The sequence below is a fragment of the Theobroma cacao genome, chromosome 5 (assembly GCF_000208745.1).
Source record: "Theobroma cacao cultivar B97-61/B2 chromosome 5, Criollo_cocoa_genome_V2, whole genome shotgun sequence".
Taxonomy (NCBI): domain Eukaryota; kingdom Viridiplantae; phylum Streptophyta; class Magnoliopsida; order Malvales; family Malvaceae; genus Theobroma; species Theobroma cacao.
In genome coordinates, this window is record NC_030854.1 from 3235507 (window position 1) to 3256905 (window position 21399).

The following is a 21399-nucleotide window of genomic DNA, read 5'->3' on the forward strand; positions in this document are numbered from 1 at the left end:
TCTAATTATTAAGGCACCTAAAGCCATAACTATAAATAAATAAAATAATAAAACAACATCTACTTATTTATTTTTATAAAATTATAACTTAATAAATCTAAATATTTTTATAATAAATACTTTGTGAGGGGTATTACATCCTCCCCTCCTTAAAAGGAGTTTAGTCCCTTAAACTCTTACCTTGATCCTCAAAAAGGTGGGGATACTTTTTTTTGATATTTTTTTCTAAATCGCAAGTCACTTCTTGTTTTGTGTGATTACTCCACTGAACCTTAACATAAGGAATAGTCTACCTTCTCAGAACTTGCTCCTTCCTATCCATAATACGTATAGAATGCTTATCATAAGACAAATCTTCTCTAAGTTTCAAAGGAGCTAACTCCATCACATGATTAGGATCTAGAACATATTTTCTCAATAAAGAAACATGAAACACATTATGTACTCCCCATAAAGTAGGTGGAAGTGCCAGTCTATAAGCTACATCACCATCCCTGTCCAAAATCTCAAACAATTCCACATAACAAGGACTAAGTTTTCCTCAAATCCTAAATCTCATTACTTTTTAATAGGTGAAACTCGTAGGAAAACATCATCTCTGACCTCAAATTCTAACTTCATTCTTTTATTGTCTACATAACTTTTTTATCTACTTTGAGCTTTATGAAGATGTTCTCTGATTAGCTGAACCTTCTTAACTGCTTGCTGAATAAAATCTAGACTCAATAACTGTCTTTCACCAACATCATCCCAACAAAGAGATGACCTGCATTTCCTACCATACAAAGCTTCGAATAGAGACATTTGGATACTAGATTGATAGCTATTATAAGCAAATTCTACACATGACAAGTGTCGATCCCAAGAAACTCCAAAATTCATTACATAAGCTCTCAACATGTCCTTAAGAATTTGATTAGTTCTCTCAAACTAATCATCTGTTTAGGGATAAAAAGTAATACTAAAATTAAGTCTAATACCTAAAGCTTTATGCAGACTTTCCTAAAATTTTGTCACAAATCGAGAATCTTGATCAAATATAATGGACACTAGCACTCCATGTAATCTCACAATCTACTCCACATATAACTCCACTAACTTTTCCAATGACATTCCCATACGAATAACCAAGAAGTGAGCAGACTTTGTTAATCTATCAACAATCACCCAGATGTCGTCATTACCTTTCAAGGTTCTCGATAAACCAGATATAAAGTCCATAGTAATTCATTCCCATTTTCATTCTAGAATAGGGAAGGGTTGCAACAACCCTGCTGGCCACTAATGTTCAGTCTTGACTTGCTGACATGTCAAACATTTGGTTACAAACCATGCAAGCTATCTTTTCATACTGCTCCACCAAAAAGTGTTCTTCAAATTTCTATACATCTTCGTACCACCAAGATGGATTGTATAATTACTATAATGATCTTCCTTCAAAATTTCTCTCTTCAATTCCACATCATCAAGAACACATATTCTATCACTAAACCTTAAAGAGCCATCCTCATAAATCCTAAAGTCTGGTTTTAAACTATATTCGACCTCAAGTTTAATGTGCTGAAGTCCAAGAACATCTACTTGGGCTATCTTAATTCTGTGAATTAAAATTGGTTGTACCTGTATGTTAGCCAATAATGCTCCAAAACCATGCATACGCACACCAATATCCATCCTTTGCAAGTCCTCCAAAATTTGTCTTTGGGAAGTAATCATTGTAGCCATGTTCCTAGAAATCTTTCTACTTAAAGCATCAGCAACTCTATTCGCCTTACTTGGGTGATAATTGATGGTCAAGTCATAATCCTTCAACAATTCTAACCATCTTCTCTGTCACATATTCAACTCCTTTTGCATGAAAAGATACTTCAAACTTTTTATGATCTGTAAAGACCTCACAAAACTCACCATACAAATAATGTCGTCAAATCTTTAATGCAAAAACTACTGCTGCCAACTCCAAATCATGAATAAGATAATTCTCTTCATAAGGTTTCAACTGCCTAGAAGCATAAGCAATCAACCTACCATCTTGCATAAAAACACACCCAAGTCCCTTTTCAGAAATATCACTTTAAACAACAAATCTCTTACTATTAGTAGATATGGTAAGTATAGGAGCAGATACTAATCTTTTCTTTAACTCCTCAAACAAATCCCTTTCCATAACAATTTGGTTAAAGGTAAGACAATACAAAAAACTCCTCCACAAATCGCCTATACTACCCTACTAAACCTAGAAAACTATAAATCTTAAAAACATTATTCGATCTCTTCCAATTCACCACTACTTCAACCTTTTTTGAATCCATCAAAATCCCATCTTTCGACGCCACATACCCAAGAAAAGCAACACTAGAAAGCCAAAATTCACATTTCTTTAGTTTAACAAACAACTATTTCTACCTCAAAGTCTCCCAAACAATCTTTCGATGCTCTTCATGATCTACTAAGCTAAAGGAATACGCCAAAATATCATCAATAAAAACAACCACATACTTATCCAAAAAAGGTTTAAAACCCGATTCATCAAGTCCATAAAAGCAGCTAAAGCATTTGTCAACCTAAAAGGCATAACAAGGAACTCATAATGCCTATATCAAGTATGAAAAGCAGTTTGGGAATATCCTCAATTCTCACCTTCAATTGGTGATAACTAGACCGAAGATCAATTTTGGAGAACACTTGAGTGCTTTTTAGTTGATTAAATAAATCATCTATTCGAAGCAAAGGATACTTATTCTTCATGGTTGCCTTATTTAACTCTCGATAATTATGCACAACCTCATACTCCCAGCCTTTTTCTTCACAAATAACAATAGCATTCCTTAAGAAGATACATTAGCTCTAATAAAGCCCTTATCAAGAAGTTTTTGCAACTGTTCTTTCAATTCTACAAGAACCATTCTATAAGAAGCTTTAGAAATAAGGCCAACTCTTAAAACCAAATCAATAAAGAAATCAATTTCCCTATCAGAAGGTAACTAGGTAGATCTTAAAAAAAAACAAGAAATTCCCTCACAATAGGAATCTCTTCAATCTTCAACTCTTTCATTTTACTGTCTATAACAACTGCCAAAAATCTTTTGCAACCACTAGTAAGCAATCGCCTAGCTTTTAAAGCAAAGATGACTTATAAAAGAGTGTAAGTACAATTACCATGAAAACAAAAAGGTGTTTCCCTCGAAGTCTCAAGTTCCACCCTTTTCCCTCAACAGTCAACTTTAACAAAATTTGTAACTAACCAAGCCATCCTTAGAATTACATCAAAATCTTGCATATCTAAAACATGAAGATCCGCAAGCAATTCTCTATCTTCAATCCTTACCACGCTCATCTTACAAATCTGATTTGAGATAATTTCACCTTTAACTAAAATGTCTACATATAGTTCATAATACAAAAGCACAAGGCAAGGCAAACTTTCGAACAAATGTAGCAAATACAAAAGAATAAGAAGCACCAGTATCAAACAATACATGAGCAAAGCTGAGGCAACTAGCAACGTACGTGACACAACGGTGCTGGATGTCTTTGCATCCGATTGAGTGATAGCATAAACAAGCCCTTAGGTGCGAAGTCTTCGCATTTTTTGATGTCTAGTAAAAGGTGTATGCATAGTCTGAACAATATTAGTGGGTTGAGTCCTTTGCACTATAGTTTCAAAAGTTCGAGAGTTTTGTGGCCTCTGCACAGATTAAGATTCTTGAAAGACCAAAAGATAATTAGCAATACGATGTCCCTATTGGCCAATCTAAAACAAGCACCAGTAACATGCTTACATTCAGCAGCTCGATGTCCTCCACCATATACTGAACATTTAGGCCTTTGTTGGGATGTCTTGCCGTGGTACAATTGAGTTTTCAAAGAAAGAAGTTTATCCTTAAAAGTAGAAGCTCTAGACTTTTTAATAATTTGAAATTTGGAAGGACTATTAAAAACTCTCTTACCTCGAAAGTTTGAATCTCTACCCCTCTCTTTCTGAAAATCCCTCCTTACCTTTTGAGTCTCTCTCCATACAAAATCTAAGGATTTTGCCCTACCAATTACTTTATTGTAGCTGATCAAATGCAATAGAGTTAAGCCTCTACTGATGTAAGCATTCAAACTATTTTTGAACCTCCTAGCCCTACTTTCATTGTCAAAAACTAGAGAAGTGGCAAACTTGAACAATAATCAAACTTAGCCTCATAGTCATCCATTGTCATACTACCCTAAACTAGATTAAGGAACTCCCTCTCCAACTGTAATAGCTTGCTCCGAGGAAAATACTTGGCATAGAAGGCAGCGAGAAAATTCCTCCCCTTGAAGAACTCAAGGTCATTTTCATGAGCGTTTGTTACTCCTTTCCGCTAATTATGTGCCTTTCTTGGCAATAAATAGATTGAAAATCTAACCTTGTCTTGATCACTAGAACGCATGGCATTAAAAGTTGTATCCATCTCCTCAATCCATAATTCTACATCATCAAGATTTGTGAAACCCTTGAAAGAAAGAGGTGTTATCTTCTTAAACTCACCCAAGGCTTTCCAATCAGTAGAATTATTAACTTGTTGGACTGATTGTAGACGTTGTCGTTGCTCTCTAACCAAACCAACTACCTCCTAAATCAAGTTCAACACTCTATCATCATTTCTAACCACAACACCTTATGTCCCCTCGATCGAGTTGGTAAGAGGTTGGTTAATTTCAATACATCTGATGTTTCAACATCATCTTGATTTTATTAGAAGGATTTTGAATCTATCATAGCGAGACTTCCTAGCATTAACACCTTTAGCACTAGCCGCAAGGTCAGCAAGATTATGCTCGCTGTCTCGATGAGGAGGCATACTAATTATTCATAACAAGGAAAAAAAAATTAGTATTTTTTTAAAATACTAACATAAAGCAATCATAAGAGTATTACAAACATAAATGGAGGAAAAACGTCCCAATCCTATTTTTTTTTTACCCACTTCTCAAATCTCGCATAAGTGTTAAAATTAAATAATTATGCCTAACTCGGCTCTGATACCACTAAATTTATCATGCTCCACACCCAAGGCACAACAAATGCTGCACACTTATAAAATATAATCCTACAGACATGCAAGGCTCAAAAACACATATCTTAACCAATTAACTAAAAGGGTCAAATGCATTTATGAAAATATAATGATTCTCAAAGCTAAATCTATCAACATTCAAAAGGAAAATGACTTCGACAATGTTCAAAAAGAAGTTTCTAATACTATAAACGAAAATGTCGAGAAAAATCCTGAAGCAACTCAAAACCATATGCTAACATACGAAACGTCAATCTCCAAAATTTTTCATGTGTTTGACCAAATTACAACTTGAAAAGAAGAAAGAAAGAATGAGTCCAACAGTTCAACAAATGACTAACATCCTTTCCACCGAGTTAAGCATGCTCAAAACATTTAGGCCTAAAATTATTTATTCTCATATAAATATCAAAACAAAGTTTGAGTAACCTAATTTTGAATAACAAAACTATCTGACTCTAAAATTTTCAATTAACAGAACAAAATATAAATTTTACAAAATTACAAATTTTGATGGTCTCTTGTAACATGCTACGACCACACTTAACCCCTATGACATAAGTCAAAAATAAATCCACAATTAACTCCAGTGATACGGGTCAAAAATATATTAAAAGCAATCATTGGTTGCACTAAATAGATATAACAAATATCACTATTTTATAACCAGTGGTGCGGTTGGGAGATCAATCTCCAATCACAAACTATATGTTGACATGGCCAACATTTAACTCCCATTAGTAGGGTCAGAGCATAGCCATACTAAAAAACAAAACAAAAACATATATTTTTACATCACCCAAATTTCATAATATAGTATATCAATTTTCTCAAATGTATCTCATACACATCAAAAGCATATTTATTTCAAACTAAATATTTATATTCACGAAAACATATATACATACATTATGCAAAATCATATACAAATTTCAAAATCAGAAATCACGCTTTGCATAACCCATATTCTAAATTTAACATATAAAACTCATATACGTATGCATTTTGCATGCTCAACCCGATTTTAATAAATCATAGAATAAAATGTCATATATCATGTACAAATTCACATTAAGGCTAATTTTTAGAGTGTGAAAACACCGAAGAGATATTAATCACTTACTTAATTGTCAAGTTCACTATCAAGAAACAACTCAAAAAATCCTCCTAGTAGCCTCAATTAGCAATCCCTTAAATACTTTTTCCTTTTCTCTGCCTTTCTTCTTCCCTGGTGTTAAGCTCTTTTAACTGCCTATTGTTTGAGTTTGATGAAATAAACTGACATTAACTTTTTTGCTTTTTTTTTTAAAACATGGTAATGTAAAACTAGCCTAACCTCTACTATCTATTTTTTTCTATTAACATGATAACTATCCTTAACCTCTCTTTTAACGTGATTTAATGTGATATGGTCAAATAAATAAATTGACCTTAACCCATTTATCTTAAACGTGATAAATAAAAATTGACACTAATTAAAACTTTTTTATTTACTTAAACACCCCTTTCTTCTATTTTTCAATTATTAAGGCACCTAAAGTCATAATTGTATATAAATATTAATAATAAAACAACATCTACTTATTTATTTTTGTAAAACTATAACTTAATAAATCTAAATGTTTTTATAATATATACTTTGTGAGGGGTATTACAAGTATTAAGCTGGTTTATTGAGACAAAGAATTGGAAACATGACCATTTTGGGGTTAAAGAATTTATTAGTAGTAAAAAGGGTTCTTGTGATAGGAAGAGGAAGCATTGCAAACAAGTAAGGGATGTACCAGAGGTAGTAGAGAGGAAGATCGGAGCAATTCCTGAAATACCGAGTGTCATGACAGGTGGAAAAGAACAAAAAGAGAATAGGTAGACAATGTATAAGAGTGCTAGAAAGAGAAGCTCTGAGTGAGAGTAACGTAGTTCTAAAAAGTGAAAGTTCTCTTAATGAATTGTGAAAGCTCTATATATAGTGCTAAAAGTGACGGTTGCAAGAAAAGGCTTTAATGCACATAATGAATTATATTTTAAGGAGAGTTTTAATGTTAGATAATCGTTACTAAGAGTTAATGTCGAGTAACAATTAGAAACCCATTATGAGACTATTGAAGTAATTACATATAATAAGACTTGTTCTTTAATAAAACTAACGAAAAAGAGCTATACGTGAACAGGTACAAGGAAAGAAGTTATAAGTGAACAGGTACAAAAGAACAATATAAAAGAGAAAAACACTTATACTTCAAGAAAAAGTTAAAAGAAAGACTTCTTAACTACCTCTACATCTGAGTCACCAAACCAAACTCTCTAAAACATCTCAAGATGAAAGTAACTCATGAGTCCTACCACTTATTCTAGGTTACTTTCACTATCATTAGTGTGAAATGGTTATTCTATATGAAGTGGTTGTTCTACTTGTATTAATTGTTTCACATGGAATAGCGCTCCACTTATTTTAGTTGTTTCGTGTGAAGTAATACTTCACTTATTTTAGTTGTTCTGCATGAAGTAGTGCTTCACTTGTAATGGTTATTCTCATTATTCTCAATATAATATTATGCTATAAAATAATTTATTAGATAATAGGTATTAATCAAAATCAAATATCTACATTAGTTAAAAAAGCTGAAGCCCCTTTAGGATTGTCCATGACTCACGAAGGGCAAAAAAGGTCCATAAGGATGTAAACAAGGCCTGTGCAAATAGCAAAGAGAAGGACCGGAATGAAGAATACAAGGGTCACACGAAAGACAAGGGTAAAAAGGATGAAAGCAACGATGGTTTGGAAGAAGAACAAGATTGGTGAATCTGAGATTAGCATTGTTGTTCCTTTACCACTCTTTTGGCAAAATGGATGCTTGCTTAAAAGGCAGAAAGATTACCAAGTTCTTGAGGTTCCGAGGACTCCCTGGTTCATGGACCAATGCATCAATTCTTGAAGAAATCTTTCCGAAGGCTCCTTTGCAAAAAAAAAAACCAAAAAATCAAAGTAACCAATCCATACTCCATTTTTGGCGAATCTTTCAAATCAAAAATGAATTGCTATTTCTTTTTTGTTGACAAATCAGTTTCAGAGGACTCAAACTGCAACCATTAATACAAAAAGGAAAATTGTAATGATTAATATGCTGATATGAAGTCCTAAATAGTGGACTCTTCTCCAATCTTCACGATGAATATTCTAGTCCAGATAATGTTTTGAATATTCTAGTCCAGAAAATGTTTTTGCAAAGAAACCAATCTAATAAGTGACATGCACTGCTCCTTTGTTCTAATTTTAGCTGTCATAACTCCTTCAGTTGTTTATCTGTTAACAGTTCAATTAATCTAATCCTACACACAGCAATAATCAGGAGGTTTTAATATTAGCTTTTGGTTTATGAGTGACCTGGGGAGCTCTATTCACAATAGTAGCTCAACTTGTAGTAAAAAACAAAAGCATGATTTTTGCTTGCAATTGGAAGTTCTTTGGCTCATAGATGTAAAATGTCCCTATATATTTATCAGATCATCTTTGGTCTTGAATGATTTGCATTCTTTTGGAAAATACACTTCAAAAGCAATATATTGCATCCCATTCAATTTGGCACTGTGGCAAATTGATTAAATAGGATCTTATTCTCTTATAATCAACTGAATTCACGCCCAACCCAGGACTGAAATCCTGCTTCATCATCCGTTCCTCTTCTAAAACAACCTAATTTATTGGAACTTGCCCAATGACAAACGGAAAAGCCTAGTATTCATTTCTTGGGCTAACTATGACGTTTCGGCTCGGGATGTATGGCATATACACCAAACCACTTAGTCAAACTGATGGTTTTTAAAGCCCAACTCAAATTGCTTGAACCATTTTCCTTTGGAGAACCATAATTTAATATTTCCCCCTTTAGTTATTCATTTTCAAACACTTTGCTCCGGATACTCACACAAGCTGGATCAATGTTATAGTTCAAGAATCAAACCCTCACTAGCAACACAATAATTTTCATTGCCTGGTGATTTCTACACATCTCTCGGAGTTGAAGTTGGAGGTTTTGGTGCAGAACTAATCCGTCGGCCCCTCTCAGACCTACTATTCTCAGCAAACTTGAGGCTTCCATGGTGCAACCCTTTCTCTTTTTCCTCTTCATTCCACTCTGATCCATAATAGTGCTCTTCACTGCATTTCTCGCCATGCTTTGAAGCAGGGAAGAACATGCTCCCCCATTGAGGGAAATGCACGAGTGTTACAGGCAAAGTACATGCCACAATCATGATCCCCATATGGAAAATCCCAGTTGCGGTCGAGTACTTTGAGCTTGTAAAGAACAACAATTGAGTTAAACCGGACCCGAAGTTGCCACCAGCACCAGTTAGGCCTGAGATGACACCAAGCGATCGACAAGAAATGAATGGAATAATCCCAAAAGTAGCGCCACAAGCTGCTTGTGCACCAATGGAGAAGAGGATCATGGAGAAGATGGAGAGGGAAAGGTAGTTTGCTCGGCCAAGGCAGATGCAAAATATGCCTCCTAGTGTTTGCAAGATGTACAAGTTCCAAAGACGGCCACGCATTCCGAATCGACGTGCAGCTATATCAGACAAGAAACCTCCCATGGGACGAGCGAAAATGTTTGCCATACCAAAGGTGGCAGCTATGGTGCCGGCTGTATGGAGCTTGAGATTGAACCTAAAGGAATCCAGAAGCCAATATTAATTTTCACTCTTGTTTTCCAATTTAAAAGAGAATTTTATAGCAAGGAGAAGATTCAACCTGTCAAAGAAATATTCAGCAATGACATTATCTGTTGTTAATTCTACACCTAAAGACATTCCATAGAGAAGAACAAAGATCCATGTTCTGTAATTTGTGATGGCATACCATATCACCTGACCAAAGAAAAGCAATCTATATCAACAACCGTATTGCCCAGGTTTTAAACCCATTTTCAATTCCTAATACCAAGCCCAAAAGCCTAGAAAAATTGCAAATTAAAATGTGATAGCATATATACTTGCCTTGGAGAACTTGTCCTTTGGAACATCTCCTTTCTTCTGCAACGTACCAAGGTTCCCATCAGGCAAATCTTGGCCTAAGGTCAAGACCAATATTCCCATAATCACATGCAACCATCCTGGTATAAAAAATGCAATTCTCCAAGCAGTAAATGGAGTTGCACCAGCTTGCTTGATTAACTCAAAAATGAGTGGCATAAGAAGCTGAGTAGCACCACCCCCCATGTTTCCCCATCCAGCTGCAGTCCCATTGACAAGTCCAATGATTTTTCCATTAAACATAGTGCTCATCCAATATTGGCAAAACACAAATGTTGCAAGGGAGAAACCGATCATGAATCTTACAGCTACGTACCCTCCAGCAGACGAAACAAATGACATGCAAAACACAGTTGGGGCTGACAACATGATAAGGAAAGCACAACCATAACGCGGGCCTAATAGGTCACATACTGCACCCATTACAAGCCTAGAAAAGATGCTGCCAGACACAGAAGCTATGCCAGCATTGCTTATGTCGCTTTTTGTGAGGTTTAGGTTGTCTCGGATGATAGGAACAAGAGGAGCTGCTGCAAAAGTGGAGATGAAGCAAGTGAAGAAAGAGAGCCAGGAGAGATGGAATGTGACCATGTGGGGTTTGGCAAATGACAGAAGGTTGAAGACTTTGGCTTTGTGCTCAGAATCGACAGGGAGAGCAAATTTTGCAGTAGGGTCTGTTGGGATTGTGGGGGAAGTGACTGAGAAAGCAAATGCTTGTTCTTTTGCTGAAACTCCATGCATGGATCTTCCTGGCTCGTTCTCTGTTTCAGTCATAGCTTCGGCCATCTAAGTTCTCTCCAAAACAATAAAAGGGAGGACAATTAACTTAAATTCTTATAGTATTGAAGGTTGCAGGATTAAATTTGTAGCATTGGTTGCTGTCATTGGTGTTTACAGAGAGCTACATTTCATTTTTAAAACAAATTATTGCATGTTCCGACGGCTGATGTTGAAGCTAACTCCAGTTGTGAGTCGCATTGCATATACCAAAAGCTAAATTTGTTCCATTGAGACAGAGACTATTGGTTTATGTCCTCTTAACTTAAAGTTGTAACATTTTCTTATGCAATTGATATTGTGGGAAGGTATCAACCATTACAGGACAAACAAAAAGGAAAAAAACAACAATCTGTTTTAAACCGATTGCAACTTGTGAATGCCTTTTCACCAAGTATATTTCCTCTAATTGGTCTGTCTACCTAATCAAAACATGAATATGATTCTCTCAAAGTGTCTTTGCATGCCTGCTGGCAGATAGAGACAAGAACTGATTTTTTAAAACATAAACTCACCCTTTCGCATGTTCTAAGAGGTTTTTTGTTTAGGGGATTTGTTTATAATTCCTAGCAATTTGGAAGAAGGGGAGGGAAATCTCAAGACTGAGACGCGTATATTACCATTGTTGGCTAAGCCTAATTTGTTTGTACTCCTTTATCGTTTTTCTCTTGGTTAAGCAACGCCCCGCCACGTCCCCCATTTTTATCACCTAACCTCTCCTTTGATCGGCCATGATCACTTACTCAACTCCAAATAAGACAGCCAGAGAAATTTGACAGTGACTCAAACTTTCCTTTTCTGTTTGTTTTGTTTTTATGTCCAACGGATATGATAGCAGCATTTGGCGAATCTTTCAAAGCAAAAATGAATTGCTTTTCTTTTTGGTTGCAAATCAGTTTCAGAGGACTCAAACTGCAACCATTAATACAAAAAGGAAAATTTGTAAGGATCAATATGCAGATAGTAAGTCCTAAAAAGTGGACTCTTCTCCAATCTTCACCGTGAATATTCTAGTCCAGATAATGTTTTTGCAAAGAAAGCAATCTAAAGTAACATGCACTGTTCGTTTGTTCTAATTTCAACTGTCATAACTCCTTCAGTTTTGTATCTGTTAACAGTGCAATTAATCTAATCCTACAAACGGCATTAACCAGGAGTTTTTAATATTAGCCTTGGGTTTACGAGTGACCGGGGAAAACAAAGCCATGATTCTTGCTTGCAATTGGAAGTTCTTTGGCTCATAGATTTAAAATGCCCTGTTATATCAGATCATCCCTGGCCTTGAATGATTTGCATTTGTTTGAAAAATACACTCCAAAAGCAATAAATTGCATCCCATTCCAAGAAAATCTCAACATTTTTCTTGTCTTATGCCAAGGACATGGCAAATAGACCAGGTCTGTGTTAAACCACCCTGCAACCTGGTCTCCGTTAGTATGGGACTGAGGTCATGTGGAGGCCTTCGAACACTCTTTGGATCTGATTTTAGGGACTAAAAGCGATATTTCATGGACCCAGATCATCTCCACTCTTGCCCTCCTGCAGTCCTGCTTAACATGGCAAATCGACAAGGCCCAACATCAAACCACCAAAGAACTTGGGTTGAGTTAGCTGGGAGCTGAGGGCATCTGAAGGGTTAGAAAGACTCTTTAAATCTGGTTCTTATGGGCTCAAAAAGAGATTTTTATGAACCCAATTTGGATTGCGGCTGCCGGCTGCCGGCTGCTGTGCCGTGGGCTGCCAAAGTTTCAACTTTCATACGTCAAAGCTTTTGATTTTTTTCTCTCTTTTTTCCTTGTTCTGGGGCCAAAAGTTAATAATGGAGTAAAGCTTATCCGCAATCTTTGAGAAAGTCAAAACAAGAATCATACAAACGCTCGTGTTTCCTCCATATAGAATTACAGATTCAAAGCTTTGATTGAATATTCAAATGCACACTTTTATCAAGAGTTGAATATTGGCCAATAGGTTAGACTAAACAGAAATGAATTGGACTGCACGTGGGTTGTCAATACAAACAAATCCTGTTAAACATTTTCTTCAAGAACCCACGTTGAAAAAACTGAAAAATATATATTAGAAAAGAGATGGAATTGAACAAAGAATTTTTATGTTTCCGGGTCTGGTTGGAACAAGAATTCAAAGGAAGAAACCATGGACTATAAGCTTTAAATACATGGACTAAATCAACATTTGTAAGAGAAAAATTTTCCAATTCTTCTGGTATTTAGACCTACTAACAACCTTTGTAGTTAAATAATAATTATCTAACCTTGATTTGTACTAAACTAATTTATCAGAATTGATCTATTAATCAACATGCATCATCAATGAAGTAAGCTTACTTTTTCCTTTATAAGTAAAGCAAATATTATAGAATCTAACATTGGACTGCCGCTCTTTTTTCTCATTGTAGACTATATTTTTAAAATGATTAACAAATTTATTTAACTTAACATTACTTTACAGATCACACATCAAGAAAAAATAAAATAGATATTGAATTTATAAATAAAGGTCTTCTTCAACTTGATAGACATATCTTTTAAGTTGAAAATATGAGTTCTTGATAAGTAATATCAAAATTTACTGAACTTTTTATTGATATGAAACTCTTTGAGAGATATTAAGATCGAAATAAACTTAAACCAAAACGAATCTCTTTCTACTATAAATGAAAAAGCTTATGCAACAAGGATGATGCACAATTAACCATAATCATTTGATAGATATACTTTTTGAATAGGAAATGTATACTCGTGGCGCTGTACTTTGACAGATTAAATAAAGAAGATAGACAAAGAGACGTGAGGAAGAATGAGACTACACATTTCTCTTCATTGATTTGGTAGGGAAAAAGAATAAGTGGTTGAAACAAAACACAGAGAAATATTCATCTTTTCACACGTTTATGAGATTAATGTAATCTTTCACCCTGGTCATGTACGTAGCAGTAGTTAATTCCATGTAGATTTCATTGTGGTCGGGGTCAGAACACTTGAATATGAAACAGAAATGTTAATTTTGAGTTGTCAAAAACAAGGCATAAAATCTAGACAAGGAATAAAATAGAAAAGACATTGTACCGGATGCAGAAATGCATTATTAAAGAAACAATACTTCTTGCTCTTTGCCGTCATTTGTGGATTTGAAATAGAAGAAAAATTAGGAAAAAAATAGAAAATGGGTAGGAGGTCGGTAAGGGCACTCACTTTTTGGCGTGCAATTTCAAACTCCAACAAGGCGCCATGTGTAACTGACGTGGAATGGGACCCAAAGTCCCCTTCATGTCTGGTGGCTGACTGCACGTTTGCCCATTTCAGCATTCATCCAAACAGAGTCAAATCCATGATTTGCTCTCCCCTCCACATAGGATCCCCTCAAATCCAAACCCCTTTTAAAGCCCCCCTTTATCAACCCCAGCATCATGCATCATCGCATGCCATGCGAAACATGCATGGATGGAGAGCATGACCATCACCACCACCATCATCATCATCATTAACATCTGTTTCTATAAAAGTGAAGAGGTGCACACCTTTTTTCTTTGAGGGTCATAGTTGGAGCTGAGTCAGAAAATTAGGATCTTATTCATGACTCACCTTCCTCCTCTTCCTCCTGTCCTAATTTGTCTTTGATGTTATTTGTTTGTGATGCTGATAGATTAATCCATTTTATTAGTTTTGTTTTTCTATAAAAAATCATTATCTTCTTCTTGTTATTGCAAAATTAGGTTATCCAAAAATCATTATAAAAAAGATTATAATCTGTTAGGAATTGTTGTCAGTCCATAATGTCACCACTGAGGAAGCCACCAATCAAAATCTTATAATTCTACAATTTTACCAACAAATTAATCTCTTTTACTAGGCATATGCAAATTATCCTTTTAGTGCATTTTCGGTGTAAAATTTTGATTCAAGTCCCGAATCAAAAGTAAATTCCCATTCTAACTTCCTACGTTGACAACACTATGACCGAATGTAGCTAGACAAGTCATTGAATAACCCAATTCACATAATCTAAGCCCTAACTCCACAATTAGATATAATCATTGCCCAATTTGCTATTTATATCGCTATTATATATATATATATCCTTTTTTGTATTTTTATTGAGAAGGAATGTGGGGAATCTTTGCGTTGATCCTTGGGGAATCTTGAAATTGCACCATTTGCATGCCCTCCCCTTAATCGGATGCATGAAACCCTTTGACTTCCATTGTTAATTAGTTTAGAGCTCAATTTCATCTACTACTCTCCTTTTACACCAAAAAATCCCTTGAGGAAACTGTAATAGTTCCAATTCTCTATAATTAAAATGACTGGTGACATGGGATTTCACCAAGACTTAGATCACATTTTTTACTGTTTTTCTTCCTACCGAAGTTGACATGATTTAATAGATGTTTCTCAAAAGATTAAATTAATGATTGTTCATTTCATCAGAAAGTTTTGTTCACTTCTTTTTAATTACTATGAAAAACATTTAAGATGGTTACCTGTCACACATTGGTGGCAAAGTCCTTCTTTGTCGGTGCAATCAAATGAATCAAGATAGTGCTTTACTGTGGGTTTACCTCAGATGATGTGCTGATAAAAACTAGATTAACTGATTGTTAATCTGTCACCTATATATAATTATTTAAATAATCAAAATCACTTGTTTACTGCCAGCATGGTTAATGCATCTATCAGCTTCCTGCTTTTTAGAAGCTTCCTTTAATTAACTTATTTTTGCAAAAAGCTGCGGCTTGATTAGAATACAAGTTAGTGTAATTAAGATCAATTAATTAATTAATGTTGCAAGATAGTCAATAGATCAGCAAGCACACCAAGGAAGAATATGGTGGGGTTTTGGGTGGTTGTATTAGTCTAATAGCACTTGATTAAAATACCCACAGCAATGAATTTACATTTGAAAATGACCAGTAGGCGGAATCTCGATGCTGTTCAATCATTTTTAATCTTGGATTTTTATATTGGAAGTTGGAAGTTGAAGAAGTTATTGCTTTTTGCCTTCTGAAAGCAGTAAAGTATTCACACCTTTGTACAAATACAAGTTAGGAGGAAATATATTTGACTGTATTTGCAAAGGTTGGTGCCACAAAGGTTGGTGCCCTAGAAGTTTTCTTCAAGATTCTAAATTGAAGGGTATACACTCTTCGTTCCTATACAAAAATAAACATTTAATTACTCCAAGAAAATGATGTAAGTAATAACCTTACCTAAGTTATATCCATCATTTTTTTCCTAAGCATAATTAACCATTCCTTTATTAGATTCATCATTATGTTTTCTCACATTCTTTCCTTCCTTTATTAGGGAGCTTAGTTTTGTTGTAAAAAATTAAATATATTAGGGAGAATATTATTAGAATATTCTATAAATAGAGAGGTTGACATGCAAGCTGTAAACCAAGCCAAGACATGTACAACCCAACGTCCAGTCGTTGTAAATGTATATTGGAATCGTATATCATTATCCATTAAGGACTCTAATGGAGTCTAGGTATAGATAACATATACAATTGAATTAATAAAAAGGCTCCAAAAATAGAGTTGGAAACCTCCTCGAGTTCTGACTGGCTGACGAGCTTTAGTTGTCGTGCATGTTTACTCTCACAATGTTTTCTCAGCTATTATTAGTCGTAAAGTTGGTTAATTACTTGGATAGCTATTCCCTCTGTATTTCACTTTTTCCAGAACTAATAATTGTTCTATTGGAAGCTTATGATTCCTTGCTTTTTAAAATGTAATCTGTTAGGTCACACAGCACGAGCTAGGCCAATTGATTAATCAGCTATCTGGCCTGCTTAATCCGTCATTCAACAGCATTTCTCTCATGTCTTTTGTTGTTTCTTTCTTCACTAATACATAATGTTTCCTTCTCTTACATAAAAAAATATTATAAATATAAACATAAGGAATATCAGTACAAAGTCCAGCTTGGTAGTAAGAACTGGAAATGAAAACATATAAAAATATTTTAGTCATGCCTTCGGTTTGATCTCCATAAGCAAGCAAACAGTATATATAAACATGTCAAGCTCAAGCTTGGCTGATGGGGGTGGTGGTGTAAGGATTCAAAATTTGTTAAGAAAAAAAAGGTTGATTGTCGTGGAGAATATTAAAGAAATAAAATCTGTGAGTGTAGTTAGGTAGCTTTGTGATTAAAACCGTGCGACCTCATCATCTCTGCTAATCCTACCAGAAGCAATATATAGTGCCTTGATTTGTCTGGCTTCTTGAAGCCATAGGCGCTCCTCTCCTTACGTCAGAGTCATGAACCATGACATAAAGCCTTACGTAGCTTCCACTTGGAAGTTGCTGGAGTTTGGTTTCCACGTCGTTGTCGTAATTCCCATGGGACCTAGGGTTCCATTCTCGATGCTATTTGTAATTATCGCCAGCAAGAAAACATGTTTCTCAATATACAGAAGCATGTATATTCCTTGACAACATATTTATTACAGTGACTGATGGCTCCAATTGTTTTTGTTCCTTTTTTTCCCCCATGTAAATCAAGTCTTTTTCATAGTCATGTATCAATTATACTAAAGTCAAGAAGAGAATATATCTACATAACTTTTTCTTTCTTGGACATACTATCTTGAAATGAGATAAATTTTGACTTTTGTGCTTTGGAAAAAGGAGATTCTTGTGAATTTTGATATATATCTGTCATATCCTACGAAATTAAATGCAAATTGCTAGTTAACTGTTAAGTTTGTGACATTCTTGGCAGAGGGTCGCTCTCATCACCCTTTAAGAAGCCACAGGCCCTGAATTTGCAGGATGGTATTTGGAAGTGAGTAAGGGAAGTTGCCTGGAAAGATCCTCAGCTACAATTTGCCTCCTTTGATTGATTTCTACTGCTAGTACTGCTGTATCACATGCAAAATATGAATTTTTCAACATTACAAAACTAAAAAAACCAAATCTGTAAAGAAAATACAACATGCTTTTGCTTAATTAGGAAAGGTATCTAAATAATCTATTCTTTTTCTTTTCTGTTGTATGGGCTAATTATGTCTAAGAGTTAATTAATTAACTAGTCCTTTTTAATCTGTTCGGGGGCTGCCAGAAGCATGCAAAGTTTAATCTGTGAAAGATCAGTGCTACCACCAACTTGTCCTTAAAATATTCAGCACTCATCTCTGGATGAGAGGGAAAAGGTTTGGCAACATATATTGAAGCCGCCATCAACCTCTAACATAACATTAAAAAAATTGTTTTGCCTTTAATTTAATTTACTTTCTTGAAAAGTAAATCAACTTATTTGAGCTAATTAATTAAGGATAAGGTACTACCCTTTTTTTAATCTTTCCACTATAGAAGAATATATATATATATATATATGTATATATATATATATATATATAAAGAATATATATCTAACCCAAAATAAAAAATATAAAAGTTTAAGCCTAATTATTCACATTTTTGTTAATTACATTTTAATTCTATCATTAATTTAGCATATATTAGTATGAAATTTACTTTAGTGTATGGTAGTTTTAATTTAATGAAAACCTTATCACCCCATCAAATTCAAACATTTTATTCTCCATTGGATGAAGCAAGAAAGGCGTCAGTTTCTTATCCTCTAAATGATTGGCTACTTTGTTGTCCCATTTTTCAACAAAAACAATTCAAAACATACACGCAAAAAAATAAGTCATCCGCTGAGAACATGGACAAAACTCTGGGGGTCATTGTTGCTCAATACGTTGTTTCATTAATTGATGGGTTCATATTATAATCAATCCAAAAATCAGCATTGTCTGGTTCTCTATGTGTTCACGTTGCTGCTAGGCAAAGGAAAGGTGAGGGGAGAGTTTACTTTCTTCAGCAATTATAATACTATATATTCATTTCATGGAGATCTCATCGTCTTTTAGTTAAAGGCCTCTTTCATGGCTTAGCTTTTGGAAAGCTAGATAATTGCATGCTCCCACTGCCACCCTCTTTTCGGTAGCTTGCAATACTGTCAATTAAACCCATTTCCATAGTCAAATGATTGTTCCAAAGGGATGAATCCTGATTACTTTTTATGCAAGGATTTTATTGGACGATTCAGGAAGATAGGCACTGTGTCAGCCATACATGCGCTTGTGGCACAAGGAGTTGGGTAGAGTCTACTTCAGCTAGAGGTAGATGTAGGATTAGGCTTTCTTTTCTTCGGCCTTTTTAGCCATTCATTAATTATGTCACTTAATATAAGGATTAATATCGAAGAAAATTGGGGTAATGGCATGTGCTTGAATTGCCGTCTAGAACAAACACAAAAAACCTAATGCGTTCGCCAACAACACAGGAAAAATTTCTTGTATATTAATTTGTATATATAAATTGGGTATGTCTTGTATATTGACTACTTAGCTACTTACTTCTTAATTCCATTTACAATTCTAATCACAATTACGTAATGATGTGTGTTACTGTTTGATATAATATTTTGATACGTAATTTTTTTATACATACATTCATTGTGCATGAACTTTTTTTAATTATTTTTTTTAAAGAATAATATTACTAAAATAATTGAATCGTTGGTGATCTAGTTTTTGATTTTTTGCAATAAAACCATTAAAGTACAAACAATATGGTTATAATTGATGCATTTGTTTAATTGTATATATGCATACTAATTAAGTTACAAACTTATAGATTAATAGACCTTTATTACATAATGCAAATGTAAGTATAAATCTCTAAAATATCTTCAAGAAATGAAATGATGTCGGCAAGATTTTTAAAATGTTAATATGGTTTAAGTTTCTGGTTAATGATAATGATGATGCCTATGAATATGATGAAGAAGAGGATGACTCTGAATCGGTTCCTTCCATTTGTTAAAGACTCGACTTAATTTTCTAATCAACCCCAAAGGTGAAAAAAGAGAGGCTACTTGAGCAAAGCTCTAACCCTTTTCAAAAAGAGTCTGATCTTCACGATCAACTCTTTTCCCTATTTGAAATCATTCCTAAAGTTATCATCATGAAAGGAAAGACAAAAAGAGATAGGGTACTTGTCTAATTTTAATCGAGCATTATTGGCTTTTTACTGTATGAGATGATGATGGAAATTTGAAACCAAACGTGATATCAAAAAGAAGGAAAATGGAGATAAAAAGAGAAAAAATAAAAATAATGATCAGCTCCTACTTGATATAGTAAACATAATACTTTTATTTATAAATTTTAGATCTAAATATCTCATTTTTTATTGATATAGAACGTAAAAAGAAAAAATATTCACTTTAGTTCAGGTTTATCTCTTTCATGAAAGATCTTACGTAGTGAAAATTAATTAAAATTTTATATCAATTATCATGAGTCTATATATATTTTTAACTCAAAAAATATATATTATGATTTTATTTTCATGAACTTAAAGTTTATTCTCTTGATCGTTTATTCCCTTGATCAATTATGATCCTTCATTAATCCAAATTATTGATTTCGTTTTCACATAATCAGGATCAATTTTCACTTAAATTAAACAAAAATCCTTAATGTGGGCATTGGTCAGTCCATCTACTTATTTAGTTGAAAGCTTGAAAGAACGTTGCAATAATATTATAAACGTGACCCTGACAGTGAGTGAGTGGCTACAAAAGCTTTTAAAAAAGGGGATTGCTTAATTAGCCTCTATTGCCATGAAAAGGTGCTGCACCAGCAGCAGCTTTTCATGCCTTTTCGCGGAGATTAAACGTGCAATTTGCACTGATATTATTCTGATAGCGTAGCTGTTTGCAGTGTATAAAGGTCATTAAGACTGCAATTATATTAACCAAATCAAATACAATCAATTTGACCCAATGCATCTGCCAATGAATTAAGTAAAACGACCCTTCTGGAACATTCTCTTTTAAATTCTGCAAATCAATATATGGCTTTCCTTCTTCATGATATGATTTCCTCAATTGGATTGGTTTTTTCTTCTTTTCTTTTGTTTCGTTCTTTAGGTCCTACGTCCATCGAAGCCTGCCTCAGGACCACGCACCAGTCAATCTTGCCCTTGATTTCTTTTATTACTTCAATACCGAAGAATAAAAAAAATCAACTTCATTGAAATAGCAATTTTAATAATTTCATTTATTGATTTTTATTGAAGATAATGATGTCAAAGTTGGATAAAACAAGAAGAAAATCAAATCAAATAAAGCCAATTCGATCGATTTTATCAAAAAGAAGTTTGTTTCATTACTTCCACATTTTTCGTACCGTCCCAGGATTAAAAATGCAAATAGCTACTGCACAAAAACCAACTTCGTAGCAGTCAATAACTCCATTCATAAGCTGCCCTTTCCCAATAACAATCGCCAGAACCAACAAAAAATATGATAAAAAAAAGAGTGCAATTCACCAGTCCCCGTCACCAATTTATAAAATAAAACCAGGCATTGGTCATGCCACTACCAAATGAGACCAAATTTCAAACAAGATTAGAATAAATCAACAACCCGCCACGTGGCATACGCCATTGCCACTGACTACTCCATCATGCACCATATTTTTCAATATTTGTCGAAGA

At 34.3% G+C, this 21399-nt stretch overlaps 1 protein-coding gene across 1 annotated transcript; it reads right to left on the reverse strand.

Moving 5' to 3' along the window:
• Positions 9051-10856, reverse strand: LOC18598016 (high affinity nitrate transporter 2.4). Its single transcript, XM_018121280.1, has 3 exons — positions 10047-10856; positions 9802-9917; positions 9051-9717 (listed from the first exon to the last, which is right to left on the reverse strand). The coding sequence occupies exons 1-3, from the start codon at positions 10854-10856 to the stop codon at positions 9051-9053; spliced, it is 1593 nt and encodes a 530-aa protein (XP_017976769.1).

What these genes read in the sequence shown, in the direction of transcription:
- LOC18598016 (XM_018121280.1), bottom strand. Translation starts at nt 10,856, where the DNA reads ATGACTGAAACAGAGAACGAGCCAGGAAGATCCATGCATGGAGTTTCA. An exon ending in CAAAGGACAAGTTCTCCAAG is followed by an intron (nt 9,918 to 10,046) that starts GCAAGTATATAT and finishes TTCTTTGGTCAG; the next exon opens with GTGATATGGTATGCCATCAC. An exon ending in GCTGAATATTTCTTTGACAG is followed by an intron (nt 9,718 to 9,801) that starts GTTGAATCTTCT and finishes GGATTCCTTTAG; the next exon opens with GTTCAATCTCAAGCTCCATA.